This window comes from Pieris brassicae, chromosome 2, assembly GCF_905147105.1.
Source record: "Pieris brassicae chromosome 2, ilPieBrab1.1, whole genome shotgun sequence".
Classification (NCBI taxonomy): Eukaryota; Metazoa; Arthropoda; class Insecta; order Lepidoptera; family Pieridae; genus Pieris; species Pieris brassicae.
The window spans coordinates 11,125,241-11,148,373 of NC_059666.1; the positions used below are offsets into that span (position 1 = coordinate 11,125,241).

General features: G+C 35.6%; 2 protein-coding genes across 13 annotated transcripts; one reads left to right on the forward strand and one right to left on the reverse strand.

The window, feature by feature from the left end:
- Positions 1 to 1,810: 1,810 nt before the first annotated feature.
- Positions 1,811 to 12,764, reverse strand: LOC123720849 (NAD(+) hydrolase sarm1-like). Of its 8 annotated transcripts, none has more exons than XM_045677652.1 (10): positions 12,411 to 12,764; positions 7,776 to 7,913; positions 7,521 to 7,666; positions 6,766 to 7,138; positions 5,245 to 5,487; positions 3,824 to 5,148; positions 3,517 to 3,752; positions 2,891 to 3,177; positions 2,623 to 2,789; positions 1,811 to 2,430 (listed from the first exon to the last, which is right to left on the reverse strand). In XM_045677652.1, exons 1-10 carry the CDS (start codon positions 12,657 to 12,659, stop codon positions 2,277 to 2,279), a joined length of 3,318 nt encoding a protein of 1,105 aa, XP_045533608.1. In that variant the 5' UTR covers positions 12,660 to 12,764; the 3' UTR covers positions 1,811 to 2,276. The 8 variants fall into 8 exon arrangements, 7 of the variants coding, with proteins under 7 accessions (XP_045533608.1, XP_045533610.1, XP_045533611.1 ...); XM_045677654.1 differs by lacking the exon at positions 12,411 to 12,764 and adding an exon at positions 10,307 to 11,068; XM_045677655.1 differs by lacking the exon at positions 12,411 to 12,764 and adding an exon at positions 9,040 to 9,384.
- On the forward strand, positions 2,657 to 22,064 carry LOC123720850 (putative fatty acyl-CoA reductase CG5065). 5 transcript variants are annotated; one of them, XM_045677660.1, is made up of 9 exons: positions 2,657 to 2,791; positions 15,264 to 15,460; positions 16,679 to 16,801; positions 19,298 to 19,483; positions 19,780 to 19,975; positions 20,296 to 20,494; positions 20,562 to 20,801; positions 21,003 to 21,260; positions 21,635 to 22,064. In XM_045677660.1, the coding sequence occupies exons 2-9, from the start codon at positions 15,269 to 15,271 to the stop codon at positions 21,792 to 21,794; spliced, it is 1,554 nt and encodes a 517-aa protein (XP_045533616.1). In that variant the 5' UTR covers positions 2,657 to 2,791; positions 15,264 to 15,268; the 3' UTR covers positions 21,795 to 22,064. The 5 variants fall into 5 exon arrangements, with proteins under 5 accessions (XP_045533616.1, XP_045533620.1, XP_045533619.1 ...); XM_045677664.1 differs by having other exon boundaries at positions 20,570 to 20,801; XM_045677663.1 differs by lacking the exon at positions 2,657 to 2,791 and adding an exon at positions 11,879 to 11,932.
- Positions 22,065 to 23,133: the final 1,069 nt, after the last annotated feature.

Below are 23,133 nucleotides of genomic sequence, written 5' to 3' on the forward strand. Positions count from 1 at the left end.
CTAATTATCCCACCGACATGTAACTTTACTGTATGTATGTCCACTATATCGAATAACGGTATCAAATAACAAGGACGGGTGAGGCAAACTGATATACTATATGATAGGCAACGTTGAGCACATCTCAGTCACGGACCTTACACCATTCATTGTAAGCTTCATTTATACAAAACCACTAAAGATAGTTTACTTAAAACTAAGATTTGAATTTTATTACTTAATGTAGAACACGTGAGTTGTAAAGCTTATAAGTGAATGGAATCCAATGTCAGCCGCCGACTTTGAACGTACTACGGTGAAGAAGCGTAGGTGCTTTAGGTAGACAACTTTCTCTTTAAACATGCTTGCCAACATATTATTTAAAATGGTCGCTAAAAGATATAAAATTGAATTGTTGGAAGACACCTACATGTATCAAAATGTTATCACTGACCACAACGCATGAGTGAGTTATATGATCTTCAAACGCGTGAAGAAAATAGTTGACGAGTAGTAATCTTACTCGTGTCAAAGACAATGAGAGTAAATAAATAGTTTTTTGATAAGGCATATGAAGTCTGAAAGTTCATATGAAAGTAACTAAACCTTTCTATCAAACTTTGCATCAAACTTTTCTATAAATGATATTATAATATGTTTAAGTCGGATTATAATTTGTGACTTTGATATACGTACTAAATGAAAAATCTCGTTGCAGATATAATTAATATATTAATAAAATTGAAATCATAAATAACTAACCAATTGAGAATTCATATTTACGATAAAACCGCGGACTTTTGCGTCATAGTCTGTGGAACTCCTTTTAATTTGTTGTATTTAATTAGCATGTTAACAATTGTGTGTACCACGTATTGATTATCAATATTTAATAACATAATGATCGTACAAATTTGAACGTCGAAAATCGGTCTAAAATCTAGATATAGGTGCTATACATTCATAGCTGTCAAGTATCAAATGTCAGTGGAAAATAGTACGAAACCGTAAAATGAGTCCTGCCAAAACCTGGCAGGACTCATTTCCTGTCCTCCGGCCTGTCTTGTTTATTTATTTCACCCTCATATTATTGTTAATGGTGATCAAAAGTAAGAGGAATTAAATATATAAACTGTTGAATTACTAAAAAATATGTGTGAAGATATTGTTGACTATTATGAAATCTTAGAATGTGACAGGGCTGCTAGTTACGATGAGCTAAAAAAGAATTATCAGAGACTAGCCTTGCTTTTGCATCCTGATAGAAATGAAAACAAGCAAAATGATGAAAAGTTTTTACTACTCCAGAAAGCCTGGTCAGTTCTCAGAGATCCTGAAAGTAGAAAGCAGTTCGATGCATTATTAGTATGCCACGACCATTCTAACCTCTTACTGTTCGAAACTTTATCGTTATCAGAGATGTCTTTTGACGAAACTGAATGTGGATATTCATACCCATGTCGCTGTAGTGGTTTGTACTTTTTAGAAATGAGTGATGCTAATCCACCATCTGTTGTTGTTGGTTGCAATGAGTGTTCGTTTTCTATCCAAGTGAATATACCTCAACTATGACAAAACATTCATAATATTTGATGAAGGTAATATGACTATTTCTTACTGTACTGTTTATATTCTTAAGAGTCAATAGATTTATTTATTATAAAATATTTTCATTTAAGATATTACTTATAAAATTTGGTGTAAAATGAACTGCATTAGTTAATACATTTGATTAATGTCAAATCTAAGAAATGATTGCCTACAATTCTTAAATTATATTTATATATTTTAGTAATGGGAAAGGGTTCACATAAATAAAGCAATATTTTATGATGTTGATACATTTAATTTTTAAAGCCTCTTAAGAAGTATTATGACACTTGTTTTCTACTTTATTTTGTACTTGGTGATCTTGTTGTATATTAGATTTATATTTTGGGATTTTACAAATTGTCAATGTGGATATTCCCAAAATATACATTGTAACTAATTTAATGACTGTATGACCTAATCATTAAATATTCTTTATTAAAAAAAGTAATTTGCCATGCTATAACGAATAGCAAACTGTAGCACTTAAGCTATAGTTAAATTATTGCCATATGTATTACATAAAATAAACTTAAATAAAATTGTCTATACGTACATTTAAATATTATATACATTATTTTGACTTCAAATATAACAACTTAAAAATATCTTATTAGGCTGTTCATGACATGAAAACCTGTAATTGTACCAAAATTTAAGTTATTAACTCAGAGATGTGGTACAATAAGATAAGTAAGATATGGGGTTTATTTTTCAAATGGGTCAGTTTCTGTCGACTGCATATTTTGTTGAAAGTTTGGAGTACCCCTATTTAATGCTGCACATGGACTCTGGATTGATACTGGTCCCCTAAGAGATCCTTCCAGTCTTGTAGCGAGATTTGACTTGCCTCGGAGAAAACTGCAACAATTTCAATGTTATGTTACCAAAACTTAACCAAATAGAAATGCTTTATAATGTACTTGCAATTGTTTAACTAATTACATTTTTGTTTATCTCAATTATACAATTAACATTATTTTAATTAAGCTGCATCGAGACCATTGTGTCAATACAAATACTATACCAAATGTCACCTTAATTTATGTATACCTTTCCAGTTTCTCAACACATGCATCCTGATAGTCATGGATCCATCTGACTGCATTGAAATGACACACAGCTCTCATATCTTCTGGCAAGTCCTCTGGCTCAGGAAATTCGAAGTTGTCAATTATTGGGACAATATTGCATTGGGACTGTAAAGCGGCGACGATTTCCTGTAAGTTATTTAAGTAAAAATTAGTTAACGTTTGTTTTATTAAATTCGTCTATTATTTATTTTTGTCTATTTATTAAAAAGTTTTTCTATAGCACTTACTCGATGTAACCAGTCTTTCTGTTCAGAATCATGCATGCATTTGTCTAGAGCATTTGGTGTGAGGACTAACAAAAAATGTTTAGCTTGTCTAATGCTCTGGAGCAAATTCTCAAATTTTCCAGCCTCTAGTCTTTCTACATCAATGAAAATGGTGAATCCACGTAAATTAAGATGGACTTTAAGTAAACTTGCTAATTGTGAACCATTTGATCTTCTGTAACTTATAAAGACATCTAAGTTTTTTACCATATTATCTTCTTCTAAACTTGGTAATCGACTTTCATAATCTGTAAAAAAATAAACATCAAAGTGGTGCAGAGTGAATATTTATAAAACAAAACATGACAGTGCCCAACTAGGCATACCTAAGCTGCAAGTTCTATCCTCTTCCTGTTAATAGATCACATTTTCATCAAAACAATTCCAAGCCACAAGTAGCTCCTAAATCTGCATTGCAATGATCTTGGCAGTGCAAGTATTTTTATTAATAGTGGAATAGGAAATAAGGTTAAAAAGCAATATCAGGTTTAAGCATAGTCGGATACAAATATGATATTCATATGAATACAATAGTGAAGTATACCTACAAGGTTGGTGAAGTTATGTTTTGTAAAAATTAGGTTTACCTCTAATAGCATTCAATATTCTTAATCTATGTATACTGTTCTTTATGTAGCACTCATTTTCAAGTTGTTCGTCACTCAAACCAAAAATAGATTTCTTGTCTACACCAGCATTTAACATTGAATAAGTGTAAATAGTATACTCAGGCCCAATGCTTTGCAGAAATTCATGAAGACTACACGTATCTCGCAAGCTGTAATCTGCCATTTTTTTCAACTGCTGTAATTCTCTTGCAAATCTAAAATGAAATTCGTATGATAGAAAAAATTCTTAAAAATGCAAAACTTTACACGATACGATTGCTTTTACCTTTTACGCTTGATTCCATTAGTCAGTCCAATGTCGTCTCGCAGGTTCTCTTCTGTAATTTGTAATAGTAGATCACCATCTACCTTACTCTCGTAAAACTCATTGGCATATTCAATAAATCCTATTTGTTTAACCCACTCCTTTACATCTTCAATCGACCAAAGTGGCACTTGCTGTGATAGCTTGTGCGGTACTTCTTCACCTATTAATCTTAATGCTTGTGCAGCGAATTTAGATGCAATAGCGTTTGGACAACTAGCAACCTTTTTCAGTGGCTCTATTGCGCCAATTTCTCTGAATATTTCGGTATTACACTGTTGCTTTTTAATACCTGCCTCCATACAGAAATGAAAAGCTGCTAGGTTTCGCGCCTCCTCTCTCTTAGAACTCAGAACAGGCACTAATTTTTGCAACCACGTTTTACTTTGTCCATGAGCATGTGCGAGGTTTGACCGAGCAAACTCCGATGGATTATGTGATGTGACGAACGGCTCTACAAGCTCCAATGTGCCTGATTTCAGAACAGCAGCTTCAATTTCTTTATTGGCAACTAAAACAGCAATAGCTAAACATGCGTAGTATTTAATATTGTCGTCGTGGTGGAACGCTAAAGGAAATAACCACATAGGAACTTTTCTCTTGATCATAGCTTCTTGATTTTCAGCACCACCATACAGCGAAAGGTTCGCTAAGGCTGTTGCGCAGTGCCTTAACGTCTCGATGTCATTTTTCCTACATTCAAATAAGACTGCATCCAATCCTCCTAATTTAATGACGTCACTGCACGTTGCTTCGCTGTGTTTAAATAAATGTTGTAAAATTCCAGTGCCTACTCTTGAGTAGTCAACTAAGTTCGCATTTTTCGTACACACACATACTACTGCATTTACCACCTTTCCTAAGCCATTTTTCACTACATAATCTCTGTTTTCGGTGGTTAGGCATTGCTCGAGAATTTTAGCTGAGGCGAATTGCCGCTCTGGATTTTTAGATTCCATACAATTTTCCATTAGAACATCAAGGCCGCCAGAAGTACGCAATATATTGCATAATGAATTTCCTAGTTCGTGTCCGTGTGTTGGTACTGCCCACGCCCTCCTAAGCATCTCATTTATTTTGTTAAAGTGCAACGATGCTGTATTAGTGTCCATGTCTTCGTTTTTGATCGCAGATATAAATGCAGACATTCTTTTTTTATATTTTCCAATTGCTATCTCAATATCTTTCTGGCTTGATTTGCAGTTTAGTTCTTCGAGATCGTCAAAGTTTAAAGTCAGTAGATCACAGCTGTTCGGTTTGTTGGTTGTGTTCAAAATGTCATCTAGCTGCAACACAATAAAAGATTTTATGGTACATAAATTACACACAAATTAGAAAATTTTCAGGTGTATTAATTTATGTCTGTGTAAAATACAAAATACCTGTGAGGACGCCACTGATGATGTTGAAATGTTTTTACTCGATAAAGACATATTGGAATGTGCTACGCTCGCATGTTCCTTGTGGCTGTATACACCACTGGAACTGACTGTTTGTCTGGCTTGTGAAGTAGCCGTGCCTGATCTTTCCGCGCTGAATGCATCGGTGTGCAGCCGAGAAGTGCTTGTTGACACATTGTTCACTTGTTGGGTGTTCATTTCAGCGGTCTGAAGCGTTCGCCTTTCCTATAAAAAGCTTTGAATTAATCACATCACATATGCTAATTTCACGATATAAAAATCACGAAAATTACAGGTATTATTATACGCAAATTAGGCCTTGCACGTCGTTTTGTATACATGGTATGCGTATGAACGTTAGGTATTTGAAGGAGTTCGATTGCCTGTTTTTATTTGCATCAAAAGATACCGCGCGTCACGGCTCAGATTATGTACTGACTAATAACTAGGTATGTTATTGGATATAGGCCAATCGCGCGGGGATATGAAGATATTTTAATGTTTGTGTATACACGCCGCTTTAATAGAAGGCCGGTCTTATATAAGTACTATAAGTGTTCTGGAAGGATGTGTTATTTTTGTTACAAAAGGAACTAAACTTCAGAAATGTTTGTTATTCTTGACATACGTATCTTATTTATAAACCCCGGATTTATATATTTCATTTATGTTTTTTGGTTTTATTTTCATTGGATGTTTAAAAAAAATCCTATTTTTTATACATGATTAGAGAGCTAAGAAAACATTGTTTTTTTAAATAATCTGCAAGTCAATTTTTGTAGCGTATTTTTTTGTTTTTAAGGCATATTTGTGGAAACAAACCTCAAATATCGCATTTTTACAATGGAACCGATAATTGTTGTTTAATATGATAATTATTGCATAATGCAATAAAATGCAATAAAATTATCTCAAATAGTAAGGTGGTAGGGGTGACCTTATCTAACGCGAATACGTCCAATTACCAATAACCCTGTACATTAAAGGGTTTCTTGGTCGAACTTTTTTCAAAGATTTAAGAGTAAACAAAAACACCTCACCGAGCCAGGCGAACTTCCGCGGCGTAAGATCCTCGTCGTCCAATTAACTAATTTTGCAGCCATTATTTTAGTTTAAAACGCACGTGTTTAAACACAGATAACATAATACAGTCTTGTTACGGCAAGGAGCCAAAGTAGACTGTAAGTTTTGCAGTTGTGACGTCACTTAGGATTCTATTGATCGACCTGTGCCACGCGACGTCATGTCCTTCGACAATAAGGCGCTTTGGGGTCATGTTTGTTTTTATTGTTGTTATATTATTTGTGTTAATATTTGAAAGAGATACAACCGCTGTTAGCCTTTTAACCTGTTAAATTTAAGGTCCATACTCTAATGGGTATTTCAAGATATGCTTTAAAAACTTCAAATTTAATAATATTGGTTTTTGCAAAATTGATTGTCATTTGACCTAAGAATTAAGAGCAAGTACTATCCAACTTCTAGAATGCAAAACGTACATACTTGTTGATAGGCAGAGTTTTGTTCAGCAGTGAGGCTTTCAGCCTGTAGAAGTCGTTTCGTTGCACCGACAGCACTTTGGTCTGAGTACAGAACGTCCCCGTGTTGCATTTGTCTGGACCGAGAACTATTCGCTGCCGATTTCGAAGCGCTAAACCCATCAGTTACAAGGCTTGTGGAGCTAGCGGATGTGGTTCGAGCTGCACTATACTTTAAATCGTTCTCTCTGCCGTTCAAGTATTTTTGAGATAGTTTACTATATGTTTCGCTTATATTATCTGGCCTGTTTACTTTTAAATTATTATAATCATTCCTAATAGATGGCTTTTCATTTATTTTATCCCTTTCTAAGATATCTTCCATGGATTTTTTAAATCTGTAATCGGAAAATATTACAGAGTCGTCAGATAAATATTGTGTAAGAAAATGCTTGAATTTTAAATTGTTATCTTATCTATTATGTGTGTATAATGAAGTACACACATACAAAATACACACGTTTCATTCACATTGCAAGAGGAACAGAAAGTGGAGCAAGAAAATACTAAACTGGTGCCCAAGGTACAATAAACGCCAACGCCTTTGCCATGAAAGAGCGCAGATGTTTAAAAAAATGAGATGATAGAAATATAAATGTGTTTAAGTGTAAAAGTATTTCCAATAAATGGCTATTATTATTATCAATGTACAAGAATGCAAGTCAGGATAATGCTGGCGTATTATGCTGAAAAAGGTTTTTTTAAGTTAAGTTGCAATACCTTTGCCCAAATTCCAGACTGTTAGTGTTGCTTAGGTTTTTCATTTCTGATATTGAACTCTTTAATTCCGATAAATGTGACTTCAATGAACTGGCTCGTTGTGATTGCAGTCGCTGGTTTGTGATGGTGTTGAAAGTTGAATGAGGCTGTAAAGAATTGTTGGTTTTCGAGCTTCGTTAATATATCTGGCATATTTGTTAAAACTAGATAAATTATCTACGAAGTTTGGTTTAGGTAAGATTAAAAATTGTTTACCTGATCGTTCGAGGGACTAGAAGAATAATTCGTAGTTAAGCTTCGATAAGTGTAACAATCCTTCTTCGGTACGTCCATACCTTGAGGCACTTCATCTTGCTTCATATTATTATTATGAAGTGAGTTTAAAGGCGGAACCTGTAAACATTAAGAACCAAGTAAGCCAGGTTATGCGTTTCAAGTTACAGAGTTGATTTAGGAGCAGAATTACAGGTGCCTGTCTCATACTTCTAGAGATTAAGTAAAGAAATGAGCTGTTCATTTAAAATTCAAATGAAGTTTTCGAGATGTGAGTCATAAGCGATATTTAAACGAAATTGACCTATTATATTACAATATATGTAATATAAATAACTTAATTTGCATGATCATTGTATTACTCATAGTTAAATGAGTGAATCAATTTTTAAAAACAACATCGAAACATGTTCTAAACGCCAAAGATTGTTTGCAGATAGTTTTTATTCAGTTAATCCAGTAATTGTAGGCAACAATCTGTACATGTTAACTAAAATATTTTTTTGTGAAATTTCACATATACACATTGATAATAATTAATGCATTTTAATGCAAAGTCGTGTAACACTCTAAAAACTCTAAATGTTATTAAAATGAATAGCATTCATCTTCTATAATATTTTTTATATTATCACGCCTTTTTCGCGATGAAGTTAGCAGAGACCACGGATCTTCACTTGCTGACAAAAAATACCTCTCTCGGTTTATCCTCTTACATGACACTGACCGTGCATTCTCGTCAGTTATGGGTACTTTTTACTCGTAATTTCTCTAGTACCTCCGGGTATGTACAAGGCCTACCGACTTTATCGTCCACAGTTGTCTTGTCTTGTCAACCGCATCTCAATCATCGGTTCTACATGGCCAAACCATCTCTTCTATCATTATACCTTTATAATTTTCTAATGTATAGTTAAAGTTACCTGTACACGATGCTGCAATTGTTTTATACGCAAATATATTTTCACGAGTAATAAAAGGTCACATACATATGTAATTGGTTTTCTTATATTTTGTTATTGAGATTTTGGTTGTGTGCTCGTGTCGTGTGATAAATATTTTATATCACTTATATTGTTAGCAAGATCAATACGATCTTATTTGTAGACGGAATATAAAATAACTTATTTTCACTAAAATATTATTTAAATTCACGAACGCACTTGGGTTAATTGAAATCTAGCGTCATAATTAAAGTTATTGTAGATGAAAGTACTATTGAATCATAATTTAATTCTGGCCATACCTTGTATTAACGACAATATCACTTGCGGTTTTCGTTATCTTAACTGTATTAACTATTATCACTTTGCTCCTTATCACGTGGATATCCTACAGCATCGCGCATGTTTGCGCTAATCACAGTATTTTTTATACACTACATAACGTGGTTACAGGCACGACTGGCGCGTGTTGGCGCCGGACGAGTTAGCGAACATGTTAAATGTTTCGAAGAATTGTAAACCTTCACGGGTTACTGTTAAGGTTACATTTACATTGTATAACCACAGGTGTTTAGCGAAGCTTTTATTTAAATTTAGTTCTAACTGTTTGGTTATAGGGATCAAAGTTAAACGGAAACGTATTGATACAGTTAATTTTTATTTGTTGCATGTGACAACAATGAATACTCGTCGATAGTCACCCGTACTTTATATATATGTACGTTTTTTCACGGTTAACCTCAAGCTACGCCAGTATATATACTTTATAGTAACTATTGTATTTTGTCACAATTCAATGCTTATTTGTTAAAGGAAATAATCTTTATTTAATATTTAACTTAAAATAGCTATTGTTAACTTATAGTGTAATGTTTGGTGGCTTTTCCATAGTTTAGAAATGCGATGGGAGTTTCAAATGGTTTCAGGTTTATTGTTTAGTTGTGGAAAAGTTTCTATACGCTTATGGGCCGGTAATCTCATGGAGCTAACGAATCATTAAAGAGCCCGATGAATCATCTCCGAGCACGTGGGCTGTTATCACCAGCGCCGGTTGGAGTCAGACATGACTCAAATCATTTTTTATTTAATTGAGGAAAATCTTAGGTTGCTGAGGGGTTCGCGAGGCTAGCTAAAATTGGTTGATAGCTATCTAGGAAAAATACATTTTATATAATTAGTTAACTACAGGTTAGTGCAACGGTGAGACAGGTCATTCATCTCACTTAACCTAAGTCACTATTACTTGAGATTAGAATAAAAAAGTTTTACCATTTAAGAGTTACCGGTACATATTAATTAAAATAATATGAGTTTTTATAGTACCTTATGTAACAACTTAGCATAAGATTATTTTGACTAATGACGATTTTCAGTTTTTAACAAATATACACACAAGAGCGTACCAATTCTTTTATTAATTAAAAGGCCGGCAACGCTCTCATGTCAATTTGCGGCGGTATTACTTAACATAATTTAAACAATAGCTTGTTTGCTATTAATAACATATATTGAAATCTATATAGTTTTCGTAATATATAAATATAGTTTAACGCTTGAACTTTCCCTTACCTTTTTTGGTAAACAACTTCGAGGTTTTCCCGAAAACGAGTAAGAAAACGAAGACATGTTGTCATCTCTCGGTACAACCATTGTTTCAAATTTTTATTTTAGGATATGAATATATGTACATTATTAATCTTTTTGTACTTTTGGTGACACACAACACTTTATAATCATTATAATTTTTAACTACGCATTGTTTTCAGTTAAAGTTTGTTGCTAGATAACTTTGCTTTAACTATGTTTTACGAAAATTCGAGAAATAAAGAAAACTTAACAGAGTGCGATAAGCAACGTGTTCTGCCGTGTACTGACGGGTTTTCCCACTATCACTGCAATCCAATGCGTATACCTCTATCTCTATCTTACACTATGTAACTGTAAAAGAAACACCTACTAATTAATAAACAACTATTAAGATTTATATGAACCATGATACCTGTAGAATATAATGAAGTGTGTTATTTGGGATATAACTTATGTAAGATAGAAATTCAATTGCTATTTACAATTTCGATAGAAGTCTAGTATATAAATCAAAAGAACATTATCTTCATCTTTTTCCTCTTCGTGCATCTGCAACTTTCTAAGAAATAGCCTTATCTAAAGTAATAAAATTATCTGATGTCATTTTATGCTATGGTTTTAAGGAAAACGCTGTTCTATAGTGATTATCTACTTAATGAGGCAAACGTATTAATATGTATTAAACGATTTGAGTAATTATAATGGAAGATCGCGAAATCTTAATAAAATTTAAAGCCAAATAAAAAGCGACTAAAATGGTGTGTAGATGTAATGTTAGACATTGCTAATACATTATAGTAGGCGCATTAATTTGTAATTGTTATACATATTTCCTTTTTATACATTCTTGAACAACAAAACCTCTTTTTGTTGTTAATTTGCAATAAACAGTAATGTAATGTAAATTCTCTCAGCTCGAATGATAAAATTCTGTCTGTACTAAGATTGTAAATTACGAGACTAATGTAAATTTATTTATAGATTTTATTGTTAAAATGGAATCGAGCCATATCCCATACAAAAACATTCACTTATGTACTGGTTTTAGTATCTCTATTGTTGCTTATAAATAAGATAAACATGATTTTGTCAAGTTTTAAAGTTTTCTTATTTAATCCAAATGATTTATTTATTGCTAGAGCTCGACGGAGCTTACATTTTATCAGTTTGCCTTTATTCATTCAATGCTCTTGTTTATAGGATTTGATTTAGATTGTTGACGTCTATTTTATTATTTTTTGGATTTTAATCGGGGAAACTGATATAGGAACTTTTCTCTAAATGGAGTAATTAAACTTTAGCAGTACAATTTTTATATTATTTGTACGGCTTAAAAATTATCGTGGTTTTGTAGTATATTTTTAATAATTTTATGCTCTCTTTCTCTTGGTTATCACTTAGTTAGATTTGTTTAGTTCTCAAAGATGTGCTTAAATAAATAGCTCGAAGAGTGCGTATTTAAATAAATAGCTCGAAGAGTCCTTGAGTGTTAATAACGCATATTAGATCATCACGGATAAAAAGCCTCATAGATCTTAATAGATTCACACAAACAGGATCAACGTATATAACGTTGGGAAATGTAATTGGACTGCAAAAAAACCAATGGTATGGAACATACGCAAATCATTATCCTAGTAAACTGAGAAAAAAATCACGTAAGCGTTTTACTAATTTAGAAGTAATTAGTTTGATTATTCTTAAGGCGAGTGTGTTGTGGCTAAAACTTCGTACTTTCGGAGATAAGGGGAACCTTGAGTGACGAAACCCTCTCAACTGAGTAAAGTGAATAGTTGTATAATAAACATAAATACGCGGATGTGCTCCTACTGTCAATGGATTTACACAAAAGTCTATATTGAAGATAATTTACACTATTTACGCTACTTTGTGATATTAACTATTTACATACAGTACTATAAATCAGTCGTATCGTGTATTAAAAGGTCAGCCATGTCGCACAATACATTATCTCATGGCTAAGAGCGGTCATAATTAAACACAGAGTAAACATGCGTAGATAACAGATATCTTTCCTCTTTTTACCTTATAAATAACTTGACCTTGCAAAAAAAGTTAAAAGTACCTCACAATTTCCATTCGCCAGATCTTTTGACACACATTTATCTGGCTCTATTTTCGTACTCCCGAAGTCTACGCTATCGCGCCCAAGGATATATTCTTTTATGTCATCCGCTTTTTCGTTGTTATACGTTAAATGACTTTCGCCTTTAATTGCGCCCATTGTTGGCGTCGTGTCTTCACAGTCGGTTTTGACTTTGTTTCGTTTATTTTTGACTTTTTTTTCGTCATTGTAACACTGCACGTTACCCATTTCGATTTGCAAACATTTCGTAACAATTTGGCCACCAAAAATTGTCGCGCTCGATCGATCGCCAGCACGTCGGCGTCGGCGCCGGCTCGCGTAATGTCTGTGTTTGCCAGTGAATCGTGATCATTTGATGTATTGTATATGTTTTGTATTTTGACATAGAGGCTACAATTCCATAGCTACGAACAGCAAAAATGTTACAAATTATTTCAAGGTAACGTAAAATTGTGACGCTGCAGTATTATGTACCTAAAATATAACATGAAGGTTCCGCGCTTCATATAAATATAAGTTATGAAAACTCGTTTTGATTCGCGTTTAAAGTCTTCAAAACAAGATGAAATGATGATGTCATTCTATAGTGGTGTTTTGTTTTTTTTTAATGACTTCGGTTACTAACAAAATATATGGATTTTAATTATTTTTTATATAGTGACATCTATGTGTGCTTTTCATATTTCTATCTACATACATCACCGCCCGACTCATTTTTATATTACCTAATCATTTGCGAAGTCGATACTAGAGGGCGCTAAAATTGAAACATATTAATTATTCGTTATATATGTTGTTCTTGTTACTTGAAATAAGCATTACGTACGTAATTTGTTAGAAACGGAAATTGGCGAACAAGTTCCGCTTTCCTAACCCTATTTGAAATTACGCATTCGTAACTAAATGTAAAAAGAATGTTGTGGATGTTTGTTGCAAGACCCAAAACATGTAAAATTAAAGTGGCAGTGTTTAGGTGAAAACTTAGTCAACATCTTCAATTGAAACGTTTTGGTGCCGATATTGGAGAATAAAAATGGCAAACCCCAGCCACCATGTCCAAAGTCATAATACGTTACTAAGAAGTTCTTAAAAACGAATTTATTGGTAATTAGAAATTAGAGATCCAAACTCTTTTATAGATGTTCATTTAAGGCTCGTGCACGAAAAACACTTGCTTTAGATGAAGAAATTGTTAAAGAAGGCCACATTTTACATTACATTTGACTGATGTCCAAGTCGCTTGTTTTCGGGCAAAGGTTTACCGAATAGTCTTCGTGACTAAGCCAAGCCGACCTAGTATCTAGTAACTGGCATCACGCAAGCCTACTCTTGTACAACAGGTTGTATGTCAGTTGAACTGCGCTCGCGCTCCAACAACGTCGCACTGCTATCTCGATAGGCAAGTTTTCACTTTTTACTAATTCATTGAAGATGTGAATTACGATTATATATTGTTTTATCGGAAGCCATTCGTTAATTTCGTTGGAATGAAAGTAGGTTTCTTTCCAAGTTATTTTTTTTGTATTTACAAACAATGATATTTTGTGATCTCAGTGTATAATTCGTATAGAAGATTTTTGTAGCGACTTTTAGTGGTTCTTTTTTCTATTTCAGTTATTTAAGTGTTTTAAGTTTATTTTTTACTGTTAAGTAAATAAACAATAGGTGTCTAAGTGCAACTTCCGGTTTGAAAATATACATTGCAGTTAGGAGTTATTTCGAATTAGCGTGTACATGCAAGCTTATTTTAATATTGAACCATACCGTGAAAAGCTAATCCAAGACATTAAACGTTATTATAAGATATAATAAAGAAATTATATCTGTGATACGTTCATTTCTTTTCAACAGAAATGTCTGTAATCTACCTTTGAATAGAGTATTCACTTGAATAATTTTATAAATCCGTAGTTTAACAACAATTAGTGCCTACGCTGGTGATAAATCCTCTTACGTTCGCATACAACTATTTACGTAATCGTAGAATTACCTGTTCGTAGTAGAAAGCTATAGCATATCTTTAAATGGCGTTTGTTGACAAAAATATTAAGTTTAGACTATCGGCAGTTCTATTTTAGAATCCGAATCTAAATTTTTAATAACAATGTATTTCGGGCAAGTTTAAGATTAAGCTTCCGAGTCGAGTGAGGACCGAAGTTCACGTGTATATAAGGTTTATCCTTCTATAAGGATATCCATAGTTGATCCCCTCAGACTTTGAGATACATTTTCGTTAAGTTTTAATAACTTAATTGTTTTGTTTCATTTTTAATATCTTCATGGCTTGCCTGTAAGTGCTTGTCACATAAAAAATTGTATTTTATTTTCTTGTACCTATGTATCAGTGTGCCGAGCTCTGGCAAGCTTTTATAAATAAATATGTTACTAGTCGCAAAGTCCCAAGTTACGGCCCTACGAATATCAGCAGTTCATTAGTCACAACATAAATCGCAGTTATAACGTTAATTCGCAAATGTGCGTGTATGAGCTTGCGTCACTGTAAACAGCATTTGGTTATGAAATGGTAACATACTTACTGTTAGCGGTACGCTGAAATTAATTAGCTGAAACATATCTAATAATTTTAATCAATATTTCAATCGTTTGTTGTAAGTTTAGTTTAGTAAAAATTTTGAAAAATATGTATTTAGGTTAATAAATATTGAATGTTGCCCGTTGCAAGATCAACGAGTGATCTTTTGAGTGTATTGAAATTAAATCTAGTATAAACTTTATTTTAACTATAAGATTATAAGGAATATATTATTTATTTACAAGATGCGAATATAGCCGATATATTATTGTTTGTCATATCATGATTTTTTTTAACAGGCAAAATGATGTCGGAGGTTAACGAGTGGTATAGAGGCCGAAATGTGCTGGTGACCGGAGCCTCCGGGTTCATGGGCAAAGTGCTTATCGAGAAGCTTCTCTACAGCATCCCTGACATTGGCTGCGTATACGCATTAGTTAGGGGTAAGAAAGGAAAGTCACCCGAAACGCGAATAGAGGAAATGTGGAAATTACCTGTAAGTTTATAGTTTTGATTGCATACCAAATACAATTTTCTTTTTATACTAAGATCAATAGGAGGAGGCTTACGTTCAGTTTTGTAATTTAATACAAATAAATTGCGGACCGTAGCTCCCTCCTTTCTGATTTCTTCTACTTATATTTGCCATAGTCATTTTGTATGATGATTTGATATTTTAAAAGAGTACCAGATGATTATTGCGCCGGCTTTTTCTCCACCCTCTGTCTTCTTTGCCGATGAGTAGGGATGTCTACAAATTTAATGACGTGGAATAAGCGATACGTGTATCTTATATTCCATAGTAAACATATTTTATTTTATTAATAATCCTCGGCGTAATTAATTCCTGTGAAATGAAAATGAAGCTTTTAGTTGGTGCAATTAATACTATTTATCCATAAGAATATTCTAAAACTAGTATGTTTGTTAAAATCCGAGTTAATCAAACTAAGGTGTGGGATCTAGTTAAGTTGATCTTACCTAACATCTACGTAACGGTCCTTATAGTGCTCGAAAAAATCAAATCATGTCATTTAATGCTTGAACATAGTAGACGTTCATAATGATTTCTCTTTCATTTTTCGTTTATTAAATAATATTGATGAAACCACAAAAAATTATTTTGATGAACTATTGAGTAGTTATATTTTGTACATTGCCACACAACTGACATTGATATTAAAAATACAACTTTATTCGAGACTACAAAATTGACGTGATTTGATTGAGTGACAAAATTGCTCCACACTGGTCCCTCTGTTGTGAGTAACTAGATGATACATTCTGCGTGTTCAAAGCATTTTTTTAAAGAAAAAGTAGTTTTAGATTAGAGGCTTACGTCTAATCTAACAAACGTCGTATAAGAACTTAAGTGTGCGTATAACACACTATATGTTTGAGACTGACTGAGAGTAGATAAAGAGTCATTCCAAAATATGTAGTGAGTAATAAATAATCATCACAATTATTTAATTGTGAACAAAATCACTTGAAATCACACGAATTCAACAAAAAAGTTAGTAAAAATCACGGACCTAAAGTAACTCCTTCAATGAAGTTACTATGATGTACCAATTAAATTGTGCGCAAATTATGGTGCGCAAGGCGGGTTACAAATTAACGCCAACCTCACAGTAGAAATCGTGGTTAATATTAAAGTAAAGACAACGATTATTATAGAGCTAATATTTTTGATAGATCTAATTCGTTACAGTTATTTGCAAGAATAAGGGAAGAAAAGCCACACGTTATGAAGAAGTTGGTCCCTGTGACTGGGGACATACTTAGCGACAATCTCGGTATAGATGCAGAAAAACTGGAGAAGATATACAACGAGGTAGATTTTACAATTAAATATAGGAATCGATAGAGAATAAATTTCTTTAAGCAGCACTATTTCAGATGGTTTATTTTTTGCTTTTATCAATAAAAAATGTTCGGTAGCTTATTCGTTGTGGTAGATAGTTGTTATGGCCCTTCCAATGGCAGCCCTACAAATATACAAGCGAGCAGTAGAGATACTCTGTGCCAAGGCGTCAGTGCTATCAGTGATGCCAGCGATTGCTATAGACGTAAACATATTTCAAGAAAATATCGTAGAGTTAAGGGCCCGAAGAATTGTGTCCGCAGCTTTAAAGCAGGTTCAATTAGTTGAATTCGAAGAGTTGTAGTTTAGAAAGAGCAAATGTTCTCAGCTGAATGTGCCCGATGCGATAATTACATTCGTCAAGTAAAAGTGGTTTGAAATCCTTCAAAACCACAGTCAACGAAGATTTTTTGATCTTGCGATAGATTTATTTACTTTATAACCTGTTTGAGTAATTAGAGTTTGTATACATTTGTTTTACTCGAACAATTAATGTTGTATCACCCTTGCCACGGGGGTCATGGTAATCTGTCGAGAGATGACAAAAGTGTGTAAAAGAAAAATGTAAAAAAATTTGGATCTGTCAAAGTCAAAATAACTTTATTCATATACACTTATGAACGTCAGAAAAGACGTCATCCCTAGTTGGCGGTAGTATATCTGTTTTTTTGTAAAAGATGTTACTATCTAAAAATAATAGAATATATTGTTACAAGCCAATGTTAGGTAACTTTTATATTCAGTTCCGCTACCGAAGTTTTTGTTTTGATGCGCCCAGTTGCTGCTTCCACACTATTCGATATTACGACTCACTTTTTCGTGAACTTTTTTTTGTTAATGAAACTGCTTTCAATCATAACATCACATCACTGTCGATTTAAGTTTGTTATGTCATAATTCGTTACGTGATTTAGAATTTTTTAAATAGACAAATAGTAAAATCACTTTCACTTTTTAAGTTTGAATATTGCTTATTATTAATTAAAGTTTTTAAACCTACGTTGGCCCTAAAACAGTTTTATTTATTATATTAGGTCTTTACATATGAAATTGGCGTTTTGTCGTACTGGCACTTTGACCTCAAATATCTCCTCTTTGGTTAGGAGTTTCAAATTCAAATTTGTACAGCTATTTACTCATGTATTTGTGCTTCGATGACCGTCATTCATTTGTTTTTTTTATGTTTGCGTCACTCATTTTACAAAATGGAAAACTTAAAGTTTCGCATTATTTACGAGTACGAGTTCCGCCGTGGCACTAGTGCTGCGGAAACGACTCGAAGGGTGAATGATGTGTATGGCGGCCATGTTGCAAAAGAAAACACAGTTCGTTTTTGGTTCCAACGTTTTCGTTCTGGAAATTTCGACCTGCAGAACAAGCCCTGTGGACGGCCTGAGACCCAAGTTGTTAATGAAGTATTGTAATAGTAAGGCTATTGTGGAAGCGGATCCATCGCAAACCACGTCCGAGTTAGCTGCAGGCTGCGGTGTTAGTGATAAAACTGTTTTAATTCACTTGAAGCAAATGGGGAAGATTAAAAAGCTTGAACCTCACGAATTGACTGAAGCAAACCGGCAAACGCGCGTCGACTGCTGCGTTACATTACTGAACCGGCACAATAATGAAGGTATTTTAAACCGAATCATTACCTGTGATGAAAAATGGATTCTTTACGATAATCGGAAGCGCTCAGCGCAATGGTTGGATCCTGGCCAGCCAGCCAAATCCTGCCCCAAGCGAAAATTAACCCCAAAAAAGTTACTTGTAAGCGTTTGGTGGACTAGTGCCGGTATTGTTCATTGCAGTTTTCTAAAATCTGGCCAGACTATTACGGCTGATGTCTATTGTCAGCAATTGCAAACCATGATGGAAAAGCTAGCGGCTAAACAATCTAGGCTGGTCAATCGCTCCACGCCACTGCTACTTCACGACAACGCTAGACCACACACTGCACAACAGACGGCTACCAAATTAGAAGAGCTTCAATTGGAATGTCTAAGACATCCTCCGTACTCCCCGGACCTTGCTCCAACAGATTACCATTTTTTTCGAAATTTGGACAACTTCTTGCAAGGGAAAAAATTTAACTCTGATGGGGCAGTCCAAATCGCCTTCACAGATTTTATGGATTCCCGTCCGACTGGTTTTTTTAGTAAAGGGATTAATGAACTACTTATAAGATGGCAAAATTGCATAGAAAACAATGGTTCATGCTTTGATTAATTAAATATATTATATTTAAAAATATTCGACTTTTTGTTCCTCCCATACAAAATGCCAATTTCATATGTAAGGACCTAATATATATTATTACTATAACGGGTCTTTCGCCTCGGCTTTGTACGAATTGTTACTTGTTACCCGTATACCTCGACTTTGTTTTATAATAATGGCGATGTCTTAAAGACGACGCAAATCAAAAACACTAAATGTTGAGTTTTCATTTAAGGATATAATAATTTCTAGGTGTCCGTAGTCTACCACTTCGCGGCCACTCTCCGCCTGGAGGCGCCCCTCAAAGAGGGTCTGGAAATGAACACCAGAGGAACGCTGCGGGTTCTCGATCTGGCGAAGAAAGTGAAGAATTTGGTCTCCTTCGTTCACCTCTCTACGGCGTTCTGCTATCCCGACTACGAGAGAATGGCGGAGAAGGTAATCGAAGTCACGGGTACCCTACCCGTGACTTTATCCCGTTTCTATATCCCAACGTTGTACATTCGAACTCTGGCTCTAAATGAATGGATGACGTACTTTGATGAAGAATGACATCGTAAGGAAATCGTCACGCCTACATAAATAGCTTTTATTTACAACACAACAATTTCTCCCTACTGGGTCACGTCTTGAGCTCATTTTTCCTCTCTATTTCTTAGTCTACGTCGCTTACAGTTGTTTCGAGTTTGTTGTATTCCGTATTTATAATCTATAATTGGAGTGGAACTTTTCAGGTCCACGATCCTCCCGAAAACCCTCACGAGGTGCTCCGAGCGGCCAGCTGGCTCTCCGAGGAGCAGCTCGACCTGATAGCTCCTTCGCTGATGAAGAAGCACCCCAACTCCTACACGTACTCCAAGAGACTGGCCGAAGCCCTCGTCCGGGAGGCCTATCCCGAAATACCCGCGGTCGTCGTGCGACCCAGCATCGGTGAGTGAACGGCATTGAACAATTTCGCATTGACCGAGCCAGTACTAAATTGCTACAGTTTTGTGCAAAGGCCTGATGGGAAGTTGCAGTCGTGTCTAAAAGATTGCGCCTGATAGAAAATATTCGCAATATCGCATCAGCCGTTGTCTCTTCCACAAAGGGTCTGAGGACCTTCAAAGCGTAAAGCTTTCGCGATCCTCTAGTGCCATTCAGGTTTATCGCAGTTCATCTCGAGCGGTGACAAGAGTTTCAGAATAATCCTCGTATTCTATCCTGTCCGTCCGTCGGTTTGTGTGCAACGAGCGTTGGTATATTTTCAGTGACCCCCTCCCACAAGGAGCCGGTCCCCGGCTGGGTGGACAATCTCAACGGGCCCATCGGGCTCATGATCGGAGCGGGCAAAGGGGTCATCCGGTCCATGCACTGCTGCGGGCACTACCACGCCGAGGTCATCCCCGTGGACATCGCCATCAACGCTCTCGTCGTCATTCCTTACCACCTCGACATGAAGGCGGATCGGTGAGTCGGTTAACGTTGAGCACATTGAACGGAGACGTCGGGCGGTCACTAAGAACGATAACGTCAGCTCACCAGAGATCCCGGTGTTCAATCTGACGACCGGAGACGAGAGAAAGGACACTTGGAAGGAAGTGCTGGACGTGGGCAAGGCCACGGTGAGGAAGTACCCCTTCGAGGGACCCCTTTGGTACCCCGACGGCAACATTCGCCACAACAAGCTCCTCCACGAGCTGTGCGTCTTCTTCTACCACATCGTGCCCGCTTATCTCATCGACTTCCTCATGCTGCTCTTCGGCCAGAAGCGATTGTAAGTGGCTTTTGACTATCTGAGTTTACGCTTTGGTCTCTCTCTTTCTAATTGTGTTCACGCTGCGATGAAAAGACAGATCTGTTCTCTTTACTTCCTTTTTAATTCTAATCAATTTAATGAACATTTCGCTCCAAAGCACGTCACGAGATGAGTCGGCAACGTCCTGGAGTCTTATGTAATGTCGAAATTGTGCTCCAGCATGGTCCGCATCCAGAAACGCATCTCGGTGGGGCTGGAAGTCCTGCAGTACTTCACGACCCGGGAGTGGTGGTTCGACACGGATCGCTTCAGAGGACTGCCCGGGACCCTCAACGAGACCGATCTGTCTCTCTATCCGATGGACGTGATGAAAATCCAGATCGAGCCCTACATAGAGAGCTGCATGATCGGCGGGAAGCTGTACTGCCTCAGGGAGAGACTCGAAGATCTGCCGAAGGCCAGGCTGCAGAACAACATGTGAGGGACGCTTTGTCTTCTACGATTTCAGTTATTTATTTTCCATCATTTCCCAATGAAGTTAACCAGAGAATACTATATTTTATTTCCGATGGATTATTCTAATAGAGCATTATCGGCCGTGCGACGGTGCGTCGACGGTCTATCTGCACGGTTAACACTCGCTGGTACGGTGAGGCGAAACATCGTGAGGAAGCTTGCCTTAGACCCAGAAGTTGTGCGTCAGACACGGAAGGCTAATCGTGGTCTTGCCAAGTAGGAAAGATTACGATTACGACACAGACGTCTTGTTTTCTGTCTAAATAGAAATAATTTCACCTTTCACCACTCTCAGTTGTAAAAATGTAATTACAATAAATAAGTGTTCTTTTCAGATTATACTTTCTAGATCTGGCGGCGTCGGCGTTCTTCTACTTGTTAACGCTGTATTGGCTGGTCCTTTACGTTCCCCCCTTGAGGAGTATTCTGGCGCTCGGCGGACCTCTCGTGAGGTATCTGCCCCTCGTTGGAAATGTGGTTTTTCAAAATGAATAATTTCCTGACACGAAACGACGTTTCTGTGTGTTCAACTCGGTGACAGATTACGTTATTCGTGTTTGTAAAACATATTTTCTCATAAAATATCAGCTGAGGCCCTGCGCTAACTCTAATATCTCATTCATTATGAAAGGTATAAATGAATATTTAAGTCGTTTTGTTAAGCCAAGCCAAATATTAACTTTAATAACGACGTATTAGTTTGGACGGTCGTCTCGGGATTGTGTTTAAGTTAAATAACATTTTAAAATAGATATGACTATAACATGACATCTTTTATTTTCATCGCCTTGGCGTTTCTTTGATTGATAAATAATATATTAACAATATGCTAATGTATTTATCTATTTCTCGGTTCTGAACCTAATATTACCAAACCGATGAAACGTTTTTAACAAAACCTGTTTCGACATATAAAAAACAATTATATATAACGAAATTAATACAAGATATTACATATTACACAATTTATATTAAAAATCTGCCCTAACGAGTATTCCACTCAGCTGGCGCGTCGGATTCGGCACATTAACGGAACCCGTGGCACGAACAATACGTAAAATCGAATGAGATGAACGCAGGCAAGGCGTCGTTCGAACATAATTATCGCATGTAAAATAAGTAAACAAATACTTGACGACCCTATCGTAGAAGTATTCGTGTGAGCATTAGCTTCTGCGATTGAAGATTGAATTGATTGATTGAAGATTTTCCATTCGTTCGCTTTGCTTCGAATGGCCACAGAGAGCTCCCGCTGCTAAGGAGCTTGTAAGGACAAAACATAATGAAATTGCGTTGACTGTTCGATGCTTTTCGATGTATACCTAAGTATACATCGAAAAGTACACGGTGTGTGTCGAATTAATCTTTATATACAAAGAAACGTCATTACGTATCAATAATTTAAATATGATTGTTGAATAGACTATAAAATAAAATAAATCAGTGGCGCTACAACCTTTTAGGTCTCTCTTTGTACCCAAACTAATAGAATTTCTCCAAATCCTTATGGCTGATAATATTGTGTGCCCTTCTTCCTGGTAAGAAGATATTGTAACGAGGTATGTACTCAGGACTTATAAGATTGCGTATCGACGGCCACCGAACCGTTCTTTCGGGTACAACTTTTATCCTTGGGGTTGATTGTGAACCTTAATATCGACATTAAGGAGACGACCGAGGATCACACAACTCACACATTTCTTGAGTTAGTGAACGTCTGCGGTCTTATGTAAGGACATTTATTACCTACCACTTGTCTAGATCATGCACACATTAGATCACATTCGCCACGTTTAGCCGTTTGCCCATCCCAAGTGAATGATTGTCTTTTATT